This window comes from Heteronotia binoei, chromosome 8, assembly GCF_032191835.1.
Source record: "Heteronotia binoei isolate CCM8104 ecotype False Entrance Well chromosome 8, APGP_CSIRO_Hbin_v1, whole genome shotgun sequence".
Classification (NCBI taxonomy): Eukaryota; Metazoa; Chordata; class Lepidosauria; order Squamata; family Gekkonidae; genus Heteronotia; species Heteronotia binoei.
Genome location: NC_083230.1, coordinates 47840736 through 47867979, shown reverse-complemented (window position 1 = coordinate 47867979; position 27244 = coordinate 47840736). Strand labels below are relative to the sequence as shown.

The window sequence follows — 27244 nt, the reverse complement described above, 5'->3', positions numbered from 1 at the left end:
TTTCCCCAGCAACCTCCCCTTCTGAAGCCTTTTTTTACTTTATTTGTATCCCATCTTTCACTCTCCTCTCCTCCATTTTATTCTCAAGTCAAAACAACTGTTAGGAAGGCACCCAGCAAGATTACATGGCATAAGTGGGAATCGAAGCCTAGATTTTCTAGATCCTAGTTGGACTCTTTAACCCAGGGTGTCAAACTCATTTGTTATGAGGGCCGGATCTGACATAAATGAGACCTTGTTGGACCAGGCCATGTGTGTCATAAATTGTAATGCCAGGTACCAGACACAGACACACACAATTGAAGATTTTAAAAAACCCTTAAAACATGCTTGAAATATTAGCACTCTTGCAATATTACGTTTATTTAAGTCTCTGATAACTGATACCTCTTGTTCTGAATTACTGCATCAACAATTGGAGACAGTGTCTGTGCTGTCACAATCTTGAGTATGCTGTTCAAGTGTTGTTCAAGTATGTATCTGTAAGCAGCAAACCTACTTTTGATTAGCTTGTGGGCCTGATAGGACCCCTCTGGGGGCCTGATCCAACCCCCAGGCCGCATGTCTGACACTCATGCTTTAACCACTACACCTGCTGGCCTGCAGAAGGTGCATGTGTTAGAGCTCCATAGAGCAGCCCTCAAGCAGACTCCCTGTAAGTATTGGCCATATGATCATTCCATGTCCCCCAGAAGCTGCATCCCACCACATGAGAAATGTTTCAGTGCTTGAGAGTGCCTACACTAAAACAAACACACATTCCCACTAGAAGGCCTAACACCAGCAGTCAAACATTGCCCTATTTACCATTATTTTATTCAAGCTCCTGAACAAATTATAGCATGTCTCTGGCTGCCATTTTTAAAACATTTTTGTATCATGCTCACAAGTCTTTCTCAGCAAGACTGGCTAAATCTGACAGAGACAGCTCTTGAAAGGTTTGCCTGGCCTTTTGAAGTTATCGGAGCTTGTATCCTGGCAAATGAAATGAACACAGGAACTTAGCCAGGACCTTATTTCAGGAACAGTTCAGCAAAGAAGTGCTCCCAAGCAAACATCAACCCCCCCCAAAAAAAACCTCTCCCACATGTACAACTCCCCTCCCCATCAGCAGCAGCCTCCTCTCCTCGCAGAAATGCTGCAGCTGATCTGTAGATGTGTGCATTTGCATGTCTCCTTTGCTCTCTCCCCCCCCCCCCCATTTGTTGTGGCTTCCTTATATAATTACTTGGAAATAAGGATACACAGGGGTCTCCATGAGGCTGCTGCAGCACTCCAGCACATACATACACTAAAAACAAACAAAACAAAAAACCCTGGAAGCAAGCATAAAAACAATCCTCAGATGTGAATTTGTACAGACAGAAGACTGACAGGGAGAGATTGAAGAAAACATGTCACAGCTGATCACACCAATAGCATAATCATGAAAACCACATAACACTGATGTAAACACCATGACACCTGCAGTCTTGATAATGCCTAGAACTGTGGTTCCAAAGAAAGTTGGATTAGAAGAAATACCACAGTGAATTATATAGGGAGCTTCAGAAACTGAGCATCTAAATATTCCAAAGAACTATAGATTCCAAAGAACTCTGCAGAGTTCTGGAATTTCTTCAAATGCTGTTGTTGATGCATGCATGAAGCCAGCACATCATCATGAGCAAAAGCATAAGCAGAAGGTAGCTGTTTTCCTAATTATCACAAGACCAGCTGATGATGTTTTAGTAGTGTGAAGTTAAGCCAGGCTGAGAGAACAGGCTGTGATACAGTTATAACAATACAGTGAAAATATTTTAAAGACTGAAGGGCAATGGAGATCCAAAGCTACAGGAAAGTCTAGTGGAAGACATGTTCTTAGTTTTTTGTAAGAACACTAAGTCTATGCAAGCAGCTAAGATTGCCAGCATCAGGCTTAAAATCATAGAGAGACCTAGAAACTGTTCCTGGAAACAGGGTGGTCTACATGCAGAAAGAAAGTTAGCCAAAAGACCAGGAAAATCCATGGCAGATGGTGACAAAATCATCCCTGAAGCTGTGCAAACAAAAGTACCAGCTGTGGTTTTGTATACACAACTTAGTGTTCCCATTCCCTAGGTAGGGGTAGTAGATCCCCTGATCTCGGGGGCTTCCGCACACTGCCAGTCAGCTGGCCTATGGGGGAAATCCCACACCCAAACAGCAATGTCTCTAATGTGATGACATCACACAGAAGTGATGTCATCACATCAGAGACATTGTGTGACAGCGCTCTGAGGGTGAAACTGGCTTGAATGCAATTTAACCATACAGTTTTGTCCCCAAACCAGAGTGTTGCCACACAACATCTCCAACATGATGATGTCACTTCTGTGTGACATTGGGAACATCGCAAAAGGACATTGCTTCTTCCCTCTGGTTAGTTGTGAAGACCTGGCAACCCTAACACAATTCCACAGTGTCTTGCACTAGGACAGGGATCTGCAACCTCTATCTCTAAAGCCAAATTTGGTTTTGTGCAGTACTAACGAAAGCTCTTTTAAAAAGATTATGAAATTTCTAAGTTAAGGTATATTGGAGGGGTAGGTGGGATGATAGAATATTTATTTTAAAAATTACATTCTTTTTCTCTTCCTAAAGGGACTAAAAGCAGCTTACAAGAGTAGAGGAAAGAATAATAAATAATGTGCCATCAAGTTGCAACTCGTGGCAACCCCCATCCACAGGGTGTTAAAGGCAAGAGAGGAGTAGAGGTGATTTGCCATTGCCATTCTCTGCATACCAACCCTAGTCTTCCTTGGTGGTCTCCCATCCAAGTAGTAACCATGACCAACACTGATAAGCTTTGCAGCTTTGACAAGCTCACCCTAAACTGGGCTAAGAAGGACACAATATAAATAAGCCAATAAAAAACACAATCCAGTTAATAGTATTCTAACTGCAAATCATCCACACAGTTATCCCAGTGCACTAAAACAAAAAGACTGTTCCCTTGTGACTATATTACTTGTTTATTTTTGTTTACTTCATTTATACCCCACCTTTCCCCGCAGTGCAGACCATTCAGTTGATATTGTTTTCTAGGGTTGCCAAGTCCAATTCAAGAAATATCTGGGGACTTTGGGGGTGGAGCCAGGAGACTTTGGGGGTGGAGCCAGGAGACATTAGGGGTGGAGCCAAGATCAAGGCTGTGACAAGCAGAATTGAATTCCAAAGGGAGTTCTGGCCATCACATTTAAAGTGACAGCACACCTTTTCAATTCCTTCCTTCCATAGGAAATAATGAAGGATAGGGGCACCTTCTTTTGGGGCTCATAGAATTGGACCCCCTGGTCCAACCTGCTGTTTTTATACCTTACTTCACATTCAAAATGGCAAAAATAGCTATTAAAATAGTTTCTAGCAATCTTGTGACACTCTATAAAGGAAAAGCTCCTCTACTGTGAATGTGAAACAAGAACTCTGAGGGCACAAAATAGGGCACAGACTATTTTCATATAACTCTTCATTTACATATATGTCAAGCTAAAGTTGCTTATTGCCTATTCTAATGTTAACCCCCCCCCCCCAAATATTAACCAGCAGCTGGCAGAAAACAAACAGCCCTAATCATGCCAGAAAGAAAACATGTTTCCAAATCTAAAACTTAAAATAGCCCTTGGCCTACTATATACAGAAGGAAATATAAGAAGAGAGGCATAGTTAAATTTTAAAAGGCATTGTAGCTTCCAAACAGATCACTATCGTGTAGCACACAGAAAAAACCATAAGAGCTCTGTGTGTGTGTGTGTGTGTGCTTGCTCTCTTCACATACCCCCATCTAATTTCATCAAGAGACAGGCATCTGTGTTCATGGCTGACAGTCACAGATCCCAGGGACGACTGATTCCACGCTGAGGTGCCGTGGCGAGGGCGACGACTGCGCCGAGGAAGGCGCGGGGAGCCCGGTGGAGGCGAGGAGGGGAAACTTAGGGAGCGGAGGGCGGCGCAGGGAGAGCCACCGCTGAGGAAGCCAGGGAGGCAGGTCATAGCCCCGGGGACTCTGGAACGTCCTGCGGGCGCCGGAGCCGCCACAGACCAAGGCCAGGCAGCCGCGAGCTGGCCGACCCGCCTTCCCTCAGCCTGCTCCTCAACGGCATGGCGCGCTCTCTCGAACAGAGCCTCAGCCACTGCGCATGCGACAGAAACCTGCGCGTGCCGCTTCACACACGCACGCACACCTCTTCCTCAGAACTTCCTTCTGCAGAGTCAGATTCGTTTCTGAATCTGCAGAAGGCGCCGTTTCCCTCCCCTCCCCTCCCCCCGCTGCTGTTTTTGGGGGGAGCGGGGGAAGAGACTGGAAAACCTGGCGTCTCCCGCCAGAGCGGGAGGATTGGGACCCCTATTGTTTTCTCTTCCATTTTATACTCACAACAACTCAGTGAAGTAAAATCATAGAGTTGGGATCCCCAGGGTCACCTAGTTCCACCCCCTGAACAATGCAGGAAATTCATAAATACCTCCCCAGTTAGAATGGTTCCTCAGTAGAACAGGCTTCCTCAGAAAGTGGTGGATTCTCCTTCCTTGGAGGTTTTTAAACAAAGGCTATCTGACAGCAATGTTTATTGAGACCAACAAAAATATCATGAAATAGCAAGCTTTCAAGTTCCCCAAAACTGTTAATCAGGTTAAGTACAATGGGGAGGGGGACATAATCACAGTTATCCATGATAACAATACCTACTAAGATAGGATTAGATAAAATGTTATGGCAATTTGTATGACAGTAATACGGTAGCTGTTTTCATACCATTTTTATTACAAAAACATGGGTGAAAATGTTCTGATAACCTGATAGCTTGTATAAATAAACCCCCTCAAAATGAGCTAGATATCTATTTTTCTATCAATAGAAAATGCAATTCTTAGCTGCATAAAAAGCATTTTTTGCAGTCACTGAGTTAGGGGAATTGCTGGCACAGCAGTTGCCTCAGAACAACATAATGACTTGCTGGAAATTGTTTGTTTATCGCAGGCTGCCTAATCTCTCAACCAGAGGGATTTTTTTTTTAAAAAAAGACTACTCTTGTAATTAATTCAGCTCAAGGAACACTTCTACACAGAGATCCCATTTCCACTGTGGTTGTAGATATCGACACCTGCAAAATGAATTTCCTGGAAATCAGAGAAATAAAGTTGCATGTTACATTTGCATGCATATGCCCATGTGCTAATATAGCATAAACATGATTAGATTCCTTAGCCAATAAGCATTTAATTTGTTTAGTGTTACTAAATAATGTCTCAATAGCTAGATAGATGTGGATCTGGGAAAGCTATTTTCATATCTTCTTGCTACATATTAGCTAACAGTGCACTTCAGTACAGAAATACTTGAAATTCACTAACTTCAGTTGGCTCAGTGGAATAATTCTGCTAGGTAGGTGCAGGGGTGGAATTCTAGCAGGAGCTCCTTTGCATATTAGGCCGCACACCCCTGATGTAACCAATCCTCCTGGAGCTTACAGTAGAGCCCTGTAAGCTTTTGGAGATTAGCTACATCAGGGGGTGCGGCCTAATATGCAAATGAGTTTCTGCTAGAATTCCAGCCCTGCGTAGGTGCCCTCAAACCCTTTTAGCTTCATTCATCCATTCTTTAAAATGGGTATTATCAGGTTTTGTGAAGTCAAATCTAATAAAAATTACATTACACTTTTCAAATTTAAAAGTCCTATCTAGTTATTAATAGCAAGTAGCTGCCTATAAACATTGTTCCTTGTTGGTTTTCTTAATCTTGAGACCCACAGCCCCCATAAATCATCATTTTGGTTTTACTTACTGCAATTGGTTGATCATCCATCCACTCTGATATAAGGATTGGCAATAACATTCTTTTTCAGATGTTTGTAAAATGCTTTTGTAAACATACTAACATTTATCTGAACAACATTTCATATAAAGTTAATCTGTAGTCTGCACATGGCCCTACTCCATAGATTTAAGTATCCACAAGTTTAGCCAAGTTCAGAATTAGATATATTAATGAGAATTTTCCTCTACCTCCTTTTGTTTTCATTTAATTAGAATTCTTTAGTGTCAGTTAGTTAAAATCTGCCTACCCCATACAAAAATAGTGAATTTGTCTGGATGGGATTCTAATACTATTGTATAGTGGGTTCTATGCTTGGAGGAGTCTCGGAGTAAGTGATAACAAGCTCTTTAATAGGAGTTACATAGTATAAGGTCACATTACAAGACTGGATATGGTGCCTACAGGGCCCAATTTATATACATCTCTGGGTTCCTTACATAGTATAAGGTCACATTACAAGACTGGATATGAGGTCTACGGGGTCCAACTTATATACATCTCTGGGTTCCCACACAAGCACGTCATTGGGTCATTTAAACCAGTGGGGGGCTTGCGATTGGTCTAGGGCTGCAGAGATTTGGATCCTGCGGCCCTTTATTCCCAAGTCCCCAAGCTCAGTCCATATGGCTCCAATGAGCCCGGCAGGAACACCCGAAGTCTTCCCTTGAGTCCACATACATAACAAATACCCAAGGGTCTTAATGTGCATCACTAATTGAAATGCACAGGAATATTCACAGGACAGCCTGTGGTTTCTACCAGAGTCTATCATCATATTAGAGGAAAACAAATGTGTTACAACCTGAAATATGTTTTGCCTTCAATTACTTGTAAAACTAGGACCTGTTTTCCTATCTTTCTGAAATACTTCAGAATTTTGCTTAATGACATGATTCAGATTGGACACAAAACACAGGAATCACAGCTTGTAGTATATTTTTATTTCAATCAATGAAAATTAGAACAAATATAGTAATGAAAGCAAACTAATGTAAGTATAAATATAAAGCGAACGGTCAAATCTTTTGAAAAGAAAAAAAACATACTGAATTTAAAAGCTATGGTCATTCCTACTGGAAGTTCTGGGAAACTGTCGGGAAACATAACTAATGTTTCCTGAAATTACCTGTTTTCTTTCAACCTATCCATTTCCTCAGCCCTCATTAGGTGTGGTCCAAATCCATTCTCTGAATTCTGGCTTACATTTTTAAAAAGTATATAAAACAAAAAGTGATGGCAGTATTTTTCCTGGTTCTCTGTAAGAAATAAACCTGATTCTTTTTTCCGCCAGGTTTTTTTTCTTGCCAATGGCTGCAAAAGCATTTGACAAACAGTTGGAACTTTTTTTTAATGCACTTTTATTTTAAGATTTTAGGCTGTATTGAAGATCAGCAATTGTTGCACTGTCTTGTGATACTCCACATTCCCACCATTCCCTTTGCCCCTCTCACCATATTTCAGGCCATGCTTACTCCCCAATGCAATAAATAGGGACCCTTTATGTATTTCCCCTTGAAAATACTGTTCACATTTCAGGGTTTCGAATTACCTTTGTTGTTTGAGGAGTAAAACCATAGGAAATCTGTCAATCTTTGAATTTTCAGACTTTTGAGAAATAATGGCAAGCAGATTGGTTCCTACTATTTTAATTTCCTTGTATTCATTCTCATCTCCTGCTATTTCTGTCTTACCGATAAAGTACACTGCAGAAAGGAATCTTATTGATATGGTCAGATCAGCACCTGCATGCTGAGTATCGCCAAAAGTTGTCAACATTCGTAAGGTAGAAATATGGAAGACAAGGACCAAAGGCTGAGATCCCACAGAATATTTCCACAGGCAGAGGGATATGCACTCACAGAATGCAACTTTCTTGCCTTTCCCCTTCTTCAGCAGCCTAAAATGAGGCTCCCTGGATCAGGATTTCAGGTTGTTCCATGAACACATATCCCTCCACCTGCAGAAATACTCTGTGGGATCTAAGCTAAAGGATGGAAATTAAATAGATCCAGGTGGGCAGCTGTGTTGGTCTGAAGCAGTAGAACAAAGCAGAAGTCAAGTAGCACCTTTAAGACCAACAAACTTTTATTCAGAATGTAAGCTTTCATGTTCATGCACACTTCAGACAAGGAATGAGGTACAGTAAGCAGAGCTACATATAGCTGGTGGGTTTTAGAATGCAAAGTGGTACAAAGTCAAAATCCAATAGCAGAATAGTAAAATTAACAAATTCAGAAAACCTTTGATAAGGGTTGCATTACCCAGGCTTATTAGCAATAGAATAATTAACATACATTCTCACATTATGGCATGTTACCATTTTATTGGTTTCCCACGCTAATGCAACCCAGATCAAAGGTTTTCTAAATTTGTTAATTTTACTATTCTGTTATTGGATTTCAACTTTGTACTACTTTGCATTCTAACCCCACCAGCTATGTGTAGCTCTGCTTATTGTACCTCATTCCTCGTCTGAAGAAGGTTGCATGCACACGAAAGCTTACATTCTGAATAAAAGTTTGTTGGTCTTAAAAGGTGGAAATTAAGCCACTGCATAGAGAAGGATCTTGTCAGATCTTGGAGGCTACGCAGGGTCAGTACTTGGATGGAGGACCACCAAGGAAGACTCTGCAGAGGAAAGCAATGGCAAACCACCTCTGCTACTCACTTACCTTGCTACAGTCACTGTTAGTCAGTTGCATCTTGACAGCATAGACATACATAAACTACTGGACACATGTTGATATCTGAATTTTTGAGATTCTTATGTTAAACTGGAGGGAAAGATAAGTGGAATGCTGAGTGGAGTGAGTCCAAGGAACAGCAGCAAATAGAGCCAGATAAATCCATTCTGCCCTAATGATTATGTTCTTATTCCATATTTTTCCGTGAAAGAGAAGACTTGTATGTCAGCATAATTGATTCTTCCTGATTTTCAATCTGTTCTTTAAAAAAAAAAAAGTACAGATTTTACCTTACTGAATGGAATATGGTGATAGAAATGGAGTTTGTGACAGGGCAGGCAACCCGGGAGATTTTTTCCCCAGATTTTTTTCCTCCTCTATGGGATATATTGTTACATTCACAAAAACTCATCTTTCATATTGCATAAAGAAGAATGACCTTCCCTCTTTGAAGTGATTTCTGAAGGAATCCTAGATGTAACATGTTATAAATACTGTAATCAGGACAGGGGGGGGAAACCTGAGGGTCAGTTAAAAGAAAAAAATATTTTATTAATTTGCTGTATTCTGCTGCATTTGGGGATGACACTCTAGATAACTTTAGTCTTTGATGTGCTTATTCATTTCTTTTTTAAGCATGTGGTTTAAAGTTAATTGGCAATCACTGTTCAAAGAAAAAAACTGCAAACAGAAATATTTGATGGTACATCAAGAGCTGCTTGAGAACCAGAATGGAATCTAATCTTCTATTATCTTTATTGCTTATTGAGCAAAGGAAGTAAATGCTATTCAAGTAAATGCTTCAAATTCTGCAGACAATTTCTTGATTCTCAACAACCCTTAATGATGTTTAAGCACCCCTTAACACTGCATCCTGGATATAAACAGTTTAGTCAAGCTAGTACTGGACTTAAATAGCTTTTCCCCCTTTAAATATATTGTTCACCATTTTTTAAAAAAAGTTCACTTGCAGTGCACATAGAGAACTAAATTTTAAAGGACAGATCTGTGAAAGATTCTCATATTGCTACTACAATACAGCTGCTTTATAGTATAGTTGTTGTACAGAATATATTATCCTGCCTCAATAACTGAATGTAAGAGTGACAAATTTTAGTGCAGAGTTCTCTTTAAAAGATGTAAAATAGTACAGTTTTCTATGAAGGCATATTAGTAACAGAAACCTCCCACTACCTGCTATGTAAATATTTCTCTTTCACTTGGGCTTCTGATGCTTCCCAAAGAAACTACACTTTATTCAAATGAACGTAACTGTCATCTGACACCCCTTTACCATGAAAAGCCTCTATGGAGAAAGTGATTTGAAATGGAATTGGAAAACCTTTTTATGTGCCATTTCCCCACTCCATATATCACTCAACAGTGGTTTTCACACCACAAGATTTCTAATTCATATTATCAAGGATGGGGGAAGAGTATAGTTTAGTGGCAAAGCACGTGCATGTTCAGTCAGTGGCATTGCCAGTTAAAGAATTTCAGGTAGCCAGAAAGGACTTGCGCTTGAGATAGCTATGAGTCAGAGTAGACAATGTTGAGAAAGACAGAACAATTACCCGATTCAGTATGAAGCACCTTTGTATGTTGAAAGATGTGCCTGCAGTTCTTCATGTTGTGACTAAAATATAGAATAATCTATTCCTGATCAGTTATTTTCTGTGTGTGAGAACAAAGGCATACTTGCAATGCCTTCTCACTTTATACACCTCAAATAAATGGACACCCATGAAGCATTATGTTTCACATTCATTTTAAATTTGTTAGAGAGTCATGTGAGAGAGATGGCCATGATGGCTCTGTGCATTTAAATGGGAGTATAGTGAAATTCTTCTAATCCTGATATATAAATAAGTGTTTCTCTTACTGCAGTGCAGCAGCATCTGTGGAGTCAGTAGAAATGTAAGCCACACATAATAACTTGCCACTGAAATTGTTAACATTTTCTGTTGTTTCAGATGAGAGTCCATACACTAAATCTGCAAACCAGACAAAACCACCTGAAGGAGCATTAGCTGTAAGGAGACAAAGTATTCCAGGTATATTGCTATTTCAGTTTCAAATAATTCTTATCCTACTGTTGTGAGGAAATTGCATAAATTAGGTAACCTTTGTTCTTCCTCTGAAAATCACTTCAAATTGATCGGACAGGTTAAAGCTGTAACTTCTAATTAACTACAATACAAACTATCCTTTGGTTGTTATTACAACAACAGGTGCCAGAAGCTTGGAGGTGGGCAAAAGAAAGCAGAAATAGGCCCTGCAAATTACCCCTGCAGTGTCACACGTCACTTTGCACTTTATGTAGGAAGACTGAACAGTACAAGAGCAAGTTCTTGATAGTCTAAATTTTGCAGTGGGCAAATGCTGTAGAACATTATGTATGTGTCATTAATTCTATCATATATTCTATCATATATTTAGATACAGAGATTAAGGATGGGCACGGAATGTGTTCATTTCATTTTGTGGTTCATTGGATTGCACAGTTCATTGGTTCAAGTTGATTCATGTTTTTTAAAAAAATTCTTGACTTGTGGTTCATTGGTTCATTTAGTTTGGGAAAGTGTGGAACAGCCCCCCCAATGAGCTAGAGATAACTTGTGACAAACTCTTCAGCAGACTCTCCTCTACCAGTTCTCCAAGTTTGGTGCAAGTTGGATTTCAGGGGTCTGAGCTATATCCCCCCAAAGCAGGTGCCCCCAGTAAACCTCTCCTAGGAGAATGTCAAGCTGGGGGAAAAAAGGGAAACTGCCCTGCAGCTGCTGGTCAGTTTCACCCCCCAGGAAACTTGGAGGGGAGTGAAACTGACTAGAAGTTGCAGCACAGTTTTACCCAGCCCCCTGCCTTCTGGTCAGTTATACTCCTCCCTCAACTTCCTGGGGGGTGTAACTGACCAGAGGCAGCAGCACAGCTTTCCCCAGCCCCTGCTGCTTCTAGTCAGTTTCACTCAACATAATTTCTGAGCCTCTGATCATTATTTTTGAGCATTCTTGGAGAACAGGTGAGGTGTCAGAAGCCTGGAGGTGGGGGGAAAGGAGGGTCTGGGTAACTACCAACCCATCAGCTTGACATCTATACTTTGAAAAGTTTTAGAACAAATCTTCAAACTGGAAAATTCAGAAAGGACAGCTGTGACCACTAAGAGCCAGCATGAGTTTTTTAAGAATAATTCATGTCAGACTAATGTCTCTCTCCCTCTTTTATTTTTTGGAAAAATTTACTACCTTTCTGGATCAGGGGAATTCTGTAGACCTCATTTTTCTTGATTTCAGTAAGGCTTTTGATAAGGTTCCACATGCTATTCTTGTTGACAAGTTGGTAAAATGTGGTTTGGATCCTGTTACCGTTAGGTGGATCTGTAACTGGTTGACAGATCTCACCCAAGAGTGCTTGTGAATGGTTCCTCATCCTCTTGGAGAGGAATGACAAGTGGAGTGCCTCAAGGGTCTGTCCTGGGACCTGTTTTGTTCAGCATCTTTATAAATGATTTTGATGAAGGAATAGAGGAAATACTTATGAAATTTGCAGATGATACTAAATTGGGAGGGGTTGCAAATACAGTAGAAGACAAGACAGGATACAGGATGATCTTGACAGGCTGGAAAACCAGGTTAAAATAAGTAAAATGAAATTTAACAGGGATAAATGTAAAGTTCTGCATTTAGGTAGGAAAAAATCCAATGCATCATTATAGGATGAGGGAGACTTGCCTTGGCAGTACTATGTGTGAAGGATCAAGGGGTCTTAGTGGACCATACATTAAACAAGAGTCAACAGTGTGATGAGGTGGGTGAAAAGGCAAATGCAATTTTGTGCCGTATCAACAGAAGTATAGTGTCCAGATTAAGTGAAGTGTTGGTATCACTTTACTCTGCTCTGGTTAAACTTCACCTAGAGTATTGTGTCAAGTTTTGGGCACCAGAATTTAAGAAGGATATAACAAGCTGGAACATGTCCAGAGGAGGGCAAGGAAGATGATGAGGGGGTCTGGAGACCAAGTCCTATGAGGAAAGGTTGAAGAAGCTAAGTGTGTTTAGCCTGGAGAGTAGATGACTGAGAGGTGATATTATCACCATTGTTAAGTACTTAAAGAACTGTCATATAGAGGGATGGTGCAGAATTGTTTTCTGTTGCCCCAGAAGGTCAGACCATAACCAACGGGTTGAAATTAAATCAGAAGTTTCCAGCTACACATTAGGAAGGACTTCCTGACAGTTAAAGGAGTTCCTCAGTGGAACAGGCTTCCTCGGGAGGTGGTGGGCTCTCCTTCCTTGGAGGTTTTTAAACAGAGGCTAGATTGCCATCTGACAGCAATGCTGATTCTACGAATTAGGCAGATCATGAGAAGGAGGGCAGGAAGGGTTGTATCAGTGCTTAGTTCTTCTGGCTCTTATACACCTAGGGAAATGTTGGACTAGATTTAGACAAGGGTGAAGTGAAAATTTGCAATATTGCAACATTAATAATTTGCAGTAAGCAGGTGACACCACATTACTGACAGAAAACAATGAAGACTTGAAACGACTACTGATGAAAATGTCAAAAACAGAATTACAACTGAGCATTTAGAAGACAAAAGTAATGATTACTGGGGAATTACACAACTTTAAGGCTGAAATTGTTCAAGATTGTCTATTCCTTTGCTCCATCATCAACCAAAAGGGAGACTGCAACCAAGAAATTGGAAGGAGTTTGAGACTGCAAAGGGTAGCCATGAAGGCACTAGAAAAAGATAGAAGCAACTTGAAGACACTTAGCACACACATTCCCACATCAGAATTATAAGAATGTAGTGGTCAACTGTGTCAAAGTTGTAGATATAACAGTATCAACAGGGATGACTGTTCCCTGTCCAGCATCAAATAAAGATTGCCCATAGTACAACTAAAGTCATAATTGTTCAAAACCCAGGGTTTAAGCTTGATGTAATGGGCCAAGGGTAAATGTGTTGTGAGGAACCCGGTCAGAGGCTTTACTCGGGAGGTGACCACTTTAAATTTCTCCCCGGTCACCTTCCCTCAGTCAGACTCACAGAAATCCTGTCAGAACTAGTAATACCGTAGTTGAAATTGAATCCAACGTAGACTGAGGTCCTTTGCGTGGGCCGAGACGGACCGGGAGGGGAGATCATTCTGCCGGCCTTTGACGGTGCGCCACTGATACCAGTGCGCAGGGTCAAGAGCTTGGGGGTGCTACTGGAATCCTCGCTATCAATGGAGGCCCAGATAGCTGCCACCGCAAGATCCGCCTTCTTTCATCTTAAGAGGGCGAGGCAGTTGGCTCCCTTCTTGGAACGCGACGACCTAGCAACTGTGATCCACGCAACGGTCACCTCAAGATTAGACTACTGCAATGCCCTCTACATGGGGCTGCCCTTGTGTCGAACACGGAGACTTCAGGTAGTGCAGAATGCGGCGGCCAGGCTGCTGGTGGGACTACCTAGATGGGAACACGTGCGGCCTGTGCTGCGGGATCTGCATTGGCTGCCGATCGTCTACCATGTTCGCTATAAGGTGCTGGTTATCACCTTTAAAGCCCTATATGGTCGAGGACCTGCCTACCTAAGGGACCGCCTCTCCCCATATATTCCCCAGAGAGCACTAAGATCCAGCTCCCAAAACCTCCTACAAATCCCTGGGCCAAGAGAGGCCAGACTGAAGATAACTCGGGAGCAAGCCTTTTCACTAATGGCCCCTCGTTGGTGGAACCAACTTCCAGAGATGGTGCGAGCCCTGCGGGACTTGAACCAGTTCCGCAGGGCTTGCAAAACCTCTTTTTCAGCTCGCATTTAAAACAGGACCAGACCAAACTGATTAATTATTGTAATTTTAGCCACCTCATGTGTAATTGGAACTGATGTATGATAATGCGTAAATTGTGACCGATAGAAGTATAGCACCTATTTCTATCTATTTTTATATTTTTATATTTTATATTTTTAAACTTAAATTAATTTATAACTGTACCATTTAAATCATTGTGTATCTGTTTTAACCAAATCATGGCTTGCCATGTCTGTGAGCCGCCCTGAGCCCGCCTTTTGGCGGAGGAGGGCGGGATATAAGAATAAAATTTGCTTTGCTTTGCTTTGCTAATAATTGGCACCAGACGGTTTTAACGTTAACATCCAAAATATTTATTAGGTAACAAAAGACAAGGGAGAGGGATGAAATAATGTTGATTATGACTATTCACTATTGAAATGTTGATTATGACTATTCACTATTAAAAAGATAAATCAGTTGGCAGCTGGTTGGCAGAATAATTCAATTACAGAGAGTAGAGATTAGTCAGGCTGAGGTAAAAATATAACAAGACTTTGGCAGAATATCTTTAAAATAAACAATAAACCAGGCAGGTTTCAGAGTCCCACTAGACTCTACTTACAAAGGCTGTCTGGGCCTTCTAGGCACTCAGAATGCTGTTTCTTCAGATATTTTACCCTAACTTAGGCAGTTTTAAATCATATAAATAACAAACTTAAATCACTCTTTCCACACATGCATAGAGAACTCCTGACTGGTGTCAGTATTCTCCCTCACAGACCCTTTCACACTAGCTATCTTCCAGGACTTGCACCCCTCTATATCGATGCGTCTCAGCCCCACAGCTAGACCTCTGGTCTGAGTCTTGGGTATTTCTGCTGACCCCCAGAATCCAGTTATCCCCTCACTGTGTAATTGTGTGATCTAGTTTGTACTTGGAGATTGCCTAATGCACTGGCAAAATCTCCCTCAGAGAGTTTCAAACTGTCTGAAAACTCCCTTTTCCAGACAGAGTCCACTCAGCTCTGTCTGCCACAAGGAGCCCAGCCACTCTGGCTGCTCTCAGCCCCTCGTCCAGTTGGTTTTACAACTGCCTGGCCTAAGCCCACTGTCTTCACTTCAAACTAGTATATTGAAGACTTCTCTTGAAGAACCCCTGGCTTAGGCTAAAAATCCTGAGGTGATTTTCTGCTAAGCAAACCTCCAAAGGATACTTTTCCATTGCTTGGGCAACATTCCAGCCAATCGCTGCAAGCCTGTTTCTCAGCTACTCAGGCTAAGGGCCTGAGTTCATCACATGTGTCATCCAGGAACCCAAGAGACTGCTGCACATATTCCACAAACTCTATCATCTTCCTCAGCAAGATAAATTGAAGACTAGCCTATAATTGACTGCCTCATCCTTAGCTAATTAAGAGTTTTTAAGAAAGGTGTAATAGCTGCCCCTTTCAAAGTTCTACAAAGAGTCAACAGATCCAATATCTTTTCCTGACTTGGTTTTAAAATACAAGACAGGCAGTATGAAGAACACAAGACCATACACTCAAAAAACCTGGATTCTTCACTTCTAATATAATTCCCCATTAATTTATCTATATGAAACCTTCAGAAATCATTGCACCAAATGCTAACTAGTAATAGGGCAAATTAAAAGCTTATGAATGGGTAAGAGTACAGCTTACTATGCAATTCAGTAAAGCTTGTTCACTTGATTTTTTGCTGCTGAATTCTTTTCAAGACTTCAATGAGTCAGTGACTTAAATGAACTAGATAACATATGCATTGTAGAGCCAGCTATACTGCATATGTGCAAGCATATTCAAGACAATTAGGGATGGGCACAAACTGTATTGGTTTCAAGATGTTTATAGTTTAAATCTTCAGTGAGCCCTATGGGGAATGGGCGGAATAGAAAAATTGCCTGAGCAATTTAAGTGTTACCTATTGTCCATTTTTGTGGCTTCCATCTTTTTGAAAAAACTAGTATTTTGGATTTTGAGTAGTTAATAGTTAATAAATTGTCTTGGAAAAATTTGTGGAAGACTTGTAAATATTTTAGGAGGTCAGTTCTGGTACAAGAAAGAATAGTAATGTGATCAGTATAGAGTAGAAGAGGTACTGTGTGTGGCCTTAAATTGGGGGGATGGTCATTAACAGGTTCCAGATACAAGGCTAGATCATTTAGAAATAGATTTAAAAGATGGGGAGTAAGGAAACAGACTTGCTTCACTCCCTTCTGGGTTAATATCTTGGTTGTTAAATGTCCACGTTCTGAATATTTGACTTGGCAAGAGGTGGACAGATGGAATTTTTTAAAATCAAGAATAGTAATCAAGGGCTGATCTTCATTAATTCTAATTTATCCCATAGTAATTGTCTATAAATCAAATCAAATGTGCTTTTCAAATCAATGAAAGCAGCGTACAGGGTTTTTTGTCCCGATCAGCTAAGAAGGCTAGAAGAGTACAGTGATCAAGTGTGGAGTTGCTATTCCGGAGGGCCTGTAAAACAGAGCTGTTCCACCAGGCCTATGGCTGAGGCAAGCGGATGTCCTTACCTCATTATACCATCAAATTGGCCTCCCTGCACTGTTACTTAAGTTAGGCCAATACAGTTGACATCCTTGACACAAAAGCTGTATTTAACTGATACGTCCACACCATTCCATGCCGCTTTAAATCAACTCTGAGTTAAACGGCTTAACTTGTTTAAATTTTAATCTGTTTTTAATTGTTTGATTCTGTTTTATTGTTGGCTTGATTGTTTTATTGTGTTGAAACCCGCCCTGAGCCCATCACGGGATAGGGCGGGCTATAAATCAACAGAAATAAATAAATAAATTTAGAAAACCCAATTTGCATGAGTAATATTAACTTTAATTTTATATGTGATGTTTATTTATTTGTAGGCTGCTTTTCTTCCTAAAGGGGATCCAAAGAATCCTACAATAGAATCATAAAATCATAGAGTTGGAAGTGACCCCCAGGGTAATCTAGTCCAACCCCCTGCACAATGCAGGAAATTCACAAATACCTCCCCCTAAATTCACAGGATCAGCTTTGCTGTCAGTTGGCCATCTAGCCTTTGTTTAAAAACCTTCAAGGAAGGAGAGCCCACCACCTCCCAAGGGAGCCTGTTCCACTGAGGAACCTCTCTGACTGTCAGGAAGTTCTTCCTAATGTGGAACCGGAAACTTCTGATTAAATTTCAACCCACTGGTTTTGGTCCTACCTTCTGGGACAACAGAAAACAATTCTGTACCATTCTCTATATGATAGCCCTTCAAGTACTAATTTCTCTAAATAACCTATTCTACTCATATAAAAACAGATTAAAAAGTCACCATTATCTGTTGGGAGAGATCTTCCAGCACCTGATTAAGTAGGAATGAAGAATGAAATGGCATTACTATTTTGAAAAACAATTAAAATGTAGTGCCCTTGGAGAAGGAAATGTGTTTTGTGTGTGTGTGTGCGTATGCAAGGGTGTTAACACTGTTACCAGATTCCCACTAGCAGTCGCTCGGCCCTTGGATATCTGCTTTTCTTGGAGCAAGTGACCGATTCCCCACTAGTTGCTGTGCAGCTACATTTTGACTCACAGCTCCTTCTACTTTCCGCCACGGCAACTTCGTCTTGTTTTTTGGAGATCCAGAAACTGCAAGAATTGTGTGTGACCTCTACCTTCCTTCAGTTTTGGTGTAATCCTGCTAACAGTTTTTCTTTTACTTACAAATGAAAATTGTTACAAACTTTCTAATCAGTGACAGTCTTTTCTCTGCTTGCTACCGATATGAAATCAGCCAAGAAGAATTAGAAATTGATCCCATCTAATGGACAAGCAGCTCCAGTTTACATACCATGTTTCTCAAGTGATAAGTAGTACAATAGCATGCTTCAGATACAAGTTTATCACATTAGTTGCACTACCCTTCAGTTGAAAGCAAGTTGTGTCATGATAAGCTTATCACCTGATAGCAACCACTTCAAGCTTATCATGTGACCTGGCCCTCAGGTATCTGTGTATATGTGAGACAGTGGTTTTCAGATGTGGCAGCCCCCTCACTGCAGAATATTTACTAGGAAGCAGGAATTGCAAGGATTATGGGATTTCTATAGATTAGGAAGTTGGTTTACTATGTAGAACCTTGCCTACTAACAATAGAATTATCTTGATACTGAAGAGGAGGACAATGTACCTGCACTTTTAGAAAGAGGGAATTTTGGAAGCTGAAGCTTGTGATAATGGATTGAAAAAAAATGGCATCTGCAAAACTGCTCAAGAATCAGGATCAGATCCCATGGATCTATTTAGGGATGCCAGCCCCCAGGTGGAGGTGAGAGATCCCCTGATTTTTCAGGCTCCTCCCAGATGCTGACCCCCAGCTGTCGGGGGGAGACCCCACCCAGCTTTCGAGGGGCTGGGCTCCAACAGTCGTCCATGGCTTTCACTTGAAAAGAGTAGGTGCCACGTGTGCCTGCCCTGCAAGTGGAAAATTAGCAGCTTCCAGGGCATGCATACAGGCGCCTGCTCCTTTCAAGGGGGGCTGCCTGCTCCTGCCCTGCAAGCAGCAGATTCACAGCTTGCAGGGCAGGTGTGTGGGACACCCACTCTTTTCAACAACCATAATCCCACTGAGGCACTTTCCTCCAATGGAAGAAAAGAAATGGAAAATTAGCAGCTTCCAGGGCATGCATACAGGCGCCTGCTCCTTTCAAGGGGGGCTGCCTGCTCCTGCCCTGCAAGCAGCAAATTCACAGCTTGCAGGGCAGGTGTGTGGGACACCCACTCTTTTCAACAACCATAATCCCACTGAGGCACTTTCCTCCAATGGAAGAAGCCTTTTCCTGATCCAAGGATTTTCTTGCATCAGGAGATAGTTCCTTCCATCAGAGGGAAGTAGCTCTCCTAGCAGACAGATTTTCAGGATTCAATCCACAGGAATTCTGGTCTTTTTGATAAAAATGTCTCTGACTATTGAGTTAAATATATATAAAAACAGTTTTGTAAATACATATATATGCATGTGTGTGTGTGTGTGTGTGTGTAATTCTATATGTATGTGTAATTCTACACACACACAGGCTGTGGCTGGGTGGCTCAAACAGAGCGGGCTGAGGCTAAACCCAGCGAAGACAGAGGTCCTTTGCTTGGGCCGTCGTGGCCCAGGGGGGGAAATACCCCTTCCGGTTTTTGACGGTGCGCCGCTGATGGCGGCGCACAGGGTCAAGAGCCTGGGGGTACTTCTGGAGCCTTCCTTAACTATGGAGGCCCAGATAGCAGCCACTGCCAAGTCCGCATTTTTCCATCTTAGGCGGGCTAGGCAGCTGGCTCCCTTCCTGGAACGCGACGATCTAGCAACGGTGATCCATGCTACGGTCACCTCGAGGTTGGACTACTGCAATGCCCTCTACATGGGGCTGCCCCTGTGTCGAACCCGGAAATTGCAGCTGGTGCAGAACGCCGCCGCCCGGCTGTTATTGGGGCTCCCAAGGTGGGAGCACATTCAGCCGGGACTTCGGGCGCTGCACTGGCTGCCAATATCCTACCGAGTTCGATACAAGGTGCTGGTTATTACCTTTAAAGCCCTATATGGTCTAGGACCTGCCTACCTGAGGGACCGTCTCTCCCCGCATGTTCCCCAGAGAGCACTGAGATCGGGATCTCAAAATCTTTTGGTTGTCCCCGGGCCAAAGGAGGCCCGCTTGAAGATCACAAGAGACCGGGCCTTCTCTGTAATGGCTCCATTTTGGTGGAACCAGCTGCCGGAGGAGGTAAGGGCCCTGCGGGATCTCACCCAATTCCGCAGGGCCTGTAAGACAGTCCTCTTCCGGCTGGCCCACAACTAACGGCCCTGTATACCGACTACCGAATGCTGTATATTGTATACTGAATTTTTACCTGAAGCTGAATGGAGTGTAGCTTTACGACTGCTGGCTGTTTTAATTATGTATAGTTATAACAAATGTTTTATTTTAATTATATATTGTGAATTGTTAATTTAAAGTGTAATTTTATACTTTTATGTTAGTTTTATATATGTTGTAAGCCGCCCTGAGCCACTCGATGGGAAGGGCGGGATATAAATCCCAGATAAATAAAAATAAATAAAAAAATATAGTCACAAAATTCTCATTTTAATGAAATTGATAGTGCATATACAAAAAACTTAAATGTGTTTATTTTTAAAAGCATAGAAGGTTTTTTCCTAACGTTAGAATCTGCTGCCTATTTAAACAATTTGGCTATTGCATCCTTCAACGTAAAAACTGACTCAAAGATTTCAGCTATTGTTAAATAAATCATATTCAGCCAAACATATTAAAAATGGCATGAATAAGTGGGATACACTTCCATTAAACTGTGCCACAGGAAAATGGCTATAATAGAGATGATAATAGTATAAGTATATGATAATAAAATTGGAACGTCTCTACATTGTACAAATGATATGCTTTGCAGTCAGTTTTAATTGCATCTTTCACTATAAACACATATGAATGTGGTTATGTCCCAAAGCATTTCTGTAATGAAAGTACTTGGTGCAAGCTTGTGATTTCTGCTACTTACGTTGGCAACAACCCTTTCTGTTTCAAAGAATGGGATAGGCGGATATCTAACTGTATGAACTGTTTGACAAATGATCAAAACGAAGTTCCTTTACAATTCTCTTTTACTCAGTGCTACATGGCAATACTTCTGTCTCTGGCATTTGCTAACTTTCATAATTTGTCCAGATGCATGTGCTGTATTTACTCTTTGTGATAGGCCTTTTCTAACAACTGACCCACACAGCCTCCTATGATGTAAATCTCCTCCCCAGTCACCAAATTTGACTTCTGCAGGAAGCAATGGTTTGCTGTTGTCTCTGAACCAAGCCATAACCAAACAGTCTAGCCTGCAGTAGATCTTCATACTCCTGATATGGAGGTGGCCTTCTAAATCAAAATGTGTGGCTTGCAGGTGCATTTGAGCCCTGGCACCTCCCTTTTCAGAAATTACTAATAACTAGTTATTAGTAAAGTTGCTAACATTCACAGTTCTTTGATTCACAGTATCAACTTTTGCAGAGTATAATGCTTATATTCAATACAAGCAGTAAAACCAACAAAATGGAATCACAGTACATATAGCAAACAATAAGAGAAACAAACACTGTGATGTACCGGCTAACAATGTTTAGTAAAACATTTTTAGAAAAACCATATAATCTTTTTATACATTGCAACAGCACAGGAAAGATCCATTCTCACATTACAATATTACAAGAAAGGTTCAATGAGCACATGGATATAGGCTCATTTTGTCAATGAACTTTCTCAAGAGTAGTCCACAGGGCTTTTTTTATAGAAAAAGCCCAGCAGGAACTCATTTGCATATTAGGCTACACCCCCCGACATCACCATTGTTCTGTGCAGGGATTTTTGGTAGAAAAAGCCTCTCAGCCCCACCCACCGCACAGGGTGTCTGTTGTGAGGGAGGAAGATAAAGGAGATTGTGAGCCGCTCTGAGGATCGGCGTGGAGGGTGGGATATAAATCCAATATCAGCAGCAGCTCATTTGCATATTAGACCACAGCTCCTGACACCATGCCAGGTGGAACTGCGTTCCTGTGCGTTCCTGCTTAAAAAAAAAAAAAAAAAAAAGCCCTGGTCCTTCCCATTTCAAGGTTGTCAGCCTTTTGTAACAATTCAGTGTAAATGCTCTTCTGCAACACTTTTTTCTCTCATCCACTCAATACCACTCAAATATATATATTTTTATTAGGAGCTTAAGCCAGTCCTGAACTTCTTTAACCAGATGTAAAAGCCTTCTGGAGTTTGCTGGCAAATCGCTCTCTACAATATTTTTATTAGAAGTAAATGAGCCTATATCAGGATGCTTATTGAACCTTTCTTGTAATATTGTAATGTGAGAATTTCCTTTCCTGTGCTGTTGTAATGTATAAAAAGATAGTATGATTTTTCTTTCTTTTTTTAAAAAAAATATTTTATTGGTTTTTTATATTTAAAAGCAACATCCACACACAAAAAAGAATTACCGTATGTGACCAAAACAATACTTTCACTTAACATCGATGTCCCAACAACGAAATAGGTCCTTTTATACAGCTCTCTATGTATATATGTATGGAGGTAGGGTATGAGCAAATTCCTTATTTTGTATACCTCCTTTAGCAAATATCCATCTAATCTCCAATACTAAATGCTGAGTTATACAACTTATACAGGTTCTATAGCAATATCTAGTGAGTATTTTTTACTTTATTTACATTTATAACCAATTATAAGTTTACTGTTTACTAAATTTGTCAATATACTTAATTCTGCAATCTCTAGGGTATTTACAACCGGATCCTCAATTGTTGGTACTCTAGTTTGTTTCCAGTAAATTACGTTAAAAATTCTAACTACAGTTATAATGTTATCACAATGTGTCTACCCTCTTTTTTAATTCCCTTTTGCTCCATACTGAGTTTCAACAGTTTTGGATCCATTTGTGTGCCTTCTCCCAGAAATTACTAATTACCCATTTTCTTATTTTCCAACAAAGATCTCTGTTATTTATAGATTTTTTTCTTTTCTTTTTTTTGTAGTCTTGTTTCTATTCTTGCAATTTATTCCTGGTCCCTCTCTGGCTCTTGATCTGTGTGGCTGGATCTCTCAGAATTTCTAGAGTTCTTTTCACCTTTTTTCTTAAACCAGCTTTTGGCTTGGTTGTCTAAAAAATCTTTACGTTTTAAGGTTGAATCTATCTTATATCTTATAGTCTGAGACATAAAAAGAAGTCCTTCTGGGAATAGCCATCTAAATGGTATTGTTTTCTCTTGTAAGAAAGATGCTAAAACTTTATACTCATTTCTCCTTTGTCTGACCTGCCATGGAATCTCTTTCATTACTTTAATATCCTGTTGTTTAATTTTAATTAATTGATTTCTTAATTTTCTCCAAACCTCTTCCTTCATCTGCCTTCTAAATGAATTTCAAGTGTACCTCTCTGGGCAATACATGATTTTTTTGCATAACATAAGTTCACTCTATGGACATAATCTATCTCTTTTTCCATTTCTGTTGCCTCTTTACCCAGGGCCTGAACTAATGATTCTGCAATTAAATATGAAAGGTCTTCCTGTTTATCTTCTGAGATGTTCAAAAATCTTAGAATATTCTCTGCTTTATCTAGTTCTAATTTTATGATCTGATTTTCAACTACCCTTTGTTTAGTTTCTATAGTAGTGATTCTTTTGTCTATTGAAATCAGCTTGGCATCTATTGAATTTGTAATATGTGTAAGATTTGATATTTCTTTTGTTGTATCTGTTAGCTGTTTTTGCACTTCATCTATTTTATTATCAATCATACCTATTTGGCTTGTCAAATTAGATTGCATTTTATTAAGTGCGCCTAAAAAGATGCTTCCAATGTTGTTTGCAATTCTTTTAACGTGTCTTGAGATAAGGCCATCCCCACAGATTTTGTTGCTCCAGATTATGGTACAATTTTAGTTTGCTTTAACATTTTTAAAGCAAACTAAATTTTTGGTAATTTGGATTGGAGTTAAATTTTATTAAAATATTGGCTAAAAAGGAGCTAAAAATGTAAAAGGGAGTTTCCAGTTTCTGCGCAATGCCGTTGGATGCATCTCGCAACTCCAGCTCTGAGTGTAACCTGAACCGGGCATTCTTGGGGGGTCTCCGAGGCTTTGAAGACCCTGCAGAGCTTGGGTTGTAGAGCACTGCTAGCAGGGGGTGCAAGGGGAGGCGTGAACGGTCTCCTGAACTCCCTTTTACCCTAAAGCCCTGAACGCCATGGGAGTCTTAATGGCGTTCTAGTTGCAGCCGCCAGAATATGGAGGAGGGAGAGAGCCTCGGGAAGTGAAACAACGGTAAGAAGACTTGTAAACTCCTGAAGAGAAAGCAAAAAGAACTGCTAAACTGCATACAACTACACAACGTCTTTTCTCCCCTGTTACTTTTACAAACATCAGGAAGAAAGGATCAGCTGGCGGCTGTAAACAATAATAGTGAAGCTCAGAAACTGACCTACTTCCTTAAACGCCGGTGGGGGAGGAGACGGGGGAGGTGCTATTTAAGAACTGGAGGTGTTATTAGGCTCTACCCCACGTTTATAAAAAGAGGGGGACATAAACACAAGATTAGACTAATTTCCTTTGAGACTGTGGCTTTCTTTGGACATTATAGATTTTTTGAATTTGGTCCATTCCTTATATCTTCTAGTTTGGAAATGCTAAGAGGACTTTTTTTTTTAAGGAATGTATTAGATAGCTGTTATTCCCTGAAAGGACTCTGGATCCTTGGACACTGAGTGGAAAGAAATATTGATTTTTTTCCCCCTTCTTGCCTGCGATATTGAAGCACTGGTTTGCTGGGCTTCTGGAAACATTGGGGGGGGGGGTCAATTCTTCTGGTTTGACCCACCTTTCCTATTTTTTGAGTGTGGCTTTTTTCCCTCTTTCTTCTTTTTTTTAAAAATTTACTTATTGGGTTTGGACTTTTCTTCTTGATCCTAACATTGGAATATTGAATTGCTGGAGTGTTGGAAGTGCTAAGAAAGACACTGAACTTCTGAAGGGGCATTTAGGTCCATTGACATTCTGTGGAAAGATTATTGGTCATTGAGTAAAAAAGAAGAAAAGAAGAAGAATAGTGAATGGTTGGACAGATGACGTGCTAAGAATGACACTGAACTTCTGAAGGGGCATTTAGGTCCATTGACATTCTGTGGAAAGATTGTTGGTCACTGAGTAAAAAAGAAGAAAAGAAGAAGAATAGTGAATGGTTGGACAGATGATGTGCTCAAGAAAATTTGTTTGTTAAATTAATACTTGAAATCCAAAGCATAAAACAGCTACAGTGTGAGTGAAGGAGTGTGTGAAGGAGTGAGTGAAGTGAAGGAGAGCATGTGCAATAGTGAGTGAAGGAATGAATGAAGGAGTGAATGTAGGTGTAAGTGAAAGTGTGAAGGCTTCCTGCTGAATTGCCGTATGAAAGATTTTTTTTGTTGAGATCTATGGTAGAACTTAATCCTATATAGCTTTATTACTATTATTAGTAGTAGTTTTAAAGTAAATTTTGTATGATATAACTCTCTTTGCTGCTTGGGTTAATATCAGTTGAAATTTTATGTTTTAAACTGCCATAAGATTGTTTCTAAATTTAAATGGGTGAAAGATATAAAGTATAAATTGAGATTAAAATTAATGGTGCTGTATATAGTTTCAAAGGTAGCAAGATTTCATGTTTGATGAGGTAATTTGGATTAGAGTTAAATTTAATTAAAATATTGGCTAAAAAGTAACTAAAATGTAAAATATTATATGATTTTTCTAAAATAGTCTTACTAAACATTGTTAGTCAGTATATTAAAGTGTTTATTTCTTTTATTGCATGCTATATTCAATACAACGCATTCAGTTGCATGAGTTCTCTAGCTGCTTGGATTTTAATTGAGCTACAGAAGAATTCTTTCCACCAACTTTTGTCTACCTAAATGGGTGTTGTTGAGGGTGGCTGCTGCAGTAGCCACAAATAAGGAAGCTGTGTCTTTATCCCCTCCTACATTCTGTCACCTGAAATGCCTGCTACAGCATTGTAGTGTACTAGGAATTTCAAAATGAAGACCCATTGTTTGAGAGGCTTCTTGCAGCTACACTAAGGCCATTTTCCCACTGACCTTACCCCGGAGCAACGTCCCTCTTCACCGTGCTGCGTCTGCGCGGATTTCGCACAAACTGCTGCGCAGCACCAGGAAGAGCCGCGTAGTCCCGGGGCTTTTGCGTCACAAATGTAAACCGCCAAAAAGCAGGTTTACATTTGCGACGCAAAAGCCCCGGGACTACCCGGCTCTTCCTGGTGCTGCGCAGCAGTTTGTGTGAAATCTGCGCAGACGCAGCGCGGTAAAGAGGGACGTCGCTCCGGGGTAAGGTAAGTGGGAAAACAGCCTAAGAGTGGCTGCCCTTGCTGAGCCTGCCAATTAGGTAATGTCCATTTGAATGAAGCCTATGCAAATGAGGGTTCAGAGCACCTGTTTTTCTATTGGGTTGCTTATTGCTGGAGGTGTGTTTTGGTGAAGTTTCTAGGTATATAGTTGCGGTTAGCTGCGTGTATATTCAGTTGAGTTTTCGCTAATAATAGAGCTATGCTAGAATCACGGTCGTGATGACCCACTACTTTTCAAGCAGTATCCCAGGAATTCTGGCAATGCAGTTTAACCAGGGCATTTGATGCCTATTCTGGGGGTGTCAGTACCCCTGTGAACACTGCATCAGCCAGAACAACAGAATCAGAAACTAGCGCTACCAGATAAAGAGTTTCTGGGGTTACTGGTGGATTTGTAGTTATTAAAAGAATTTGGACTTGGGATGGTGGCAATTAAGAGCAATTTCAGAATTCTTTGGGGGCAGAAGAATATTTTGTCAATATGCTCCAGTGCTGCTTGTGAATGCTTGTTCAATTCAAAATTGATCCTGCAGGAGTTTGCCTATTACCAAACCTCAGATTCAATGGGAGCTCACAGGAGCACAGCTCCTGAACCTTTCTGAGAGTTCCACCTCCTCCTTCCCACCTTGCCCATTGAATAGTAGGTGCAGTTGCATAACAATCCCTGGATGAGCTCCACCAACTATTTTTCTACAAAACGATCCCTGCCTATTACAATTGGCTATACCACTGTTAATAACCTTCCCTAAAACTGGGACAATGCTCTAGCCCACATACCATACATTAGAGCTGCTAGCTATTAAGACTGGTGAGATAGGAAAATTGGCTCCTACTCTGGTGGGGGACTTTTTTCACACACACACACAACACAATGACATCACTCATAAGTGACGTCATCACGCTGGCAACATCACACGCTGCCCGCTCTAGGAGCTTCTAGGAAAACTCTGTTGTTTCCCCGGATGTGCTAGCAATTTGGGAGGGG

General features: G+C 40.7%; 1 protein-coding gene across 16 annotated transcripts in view; it reads left to right on the top strand.

The window, feature by feature from the left end:
- GRIP1 (glutamate receptor interacting protein 1) overlaps positions 1-27244 on the top strand; it is a 596626-nt gene that overhangs the window by 417071 nt on the left and 152311 nt on the right. For all 16 annotated transcript variants that reach the window (XR_009555739.1, XM_060245026.1, XM_060245031.1 and 13 more), the window contains exon 2: positions 10491-10571. Coding sequence is in view for 15 of the 16 variants with exons in the window: in XM_060245026.1 (XP_060101009.1) it covers positions 10491-10571 (81 nt within the window). In the remaining variant the exon portion in view is untranslated. The remainder of the gene's footprint in view (positions 1-10490; positions 10572-27244) is intronic.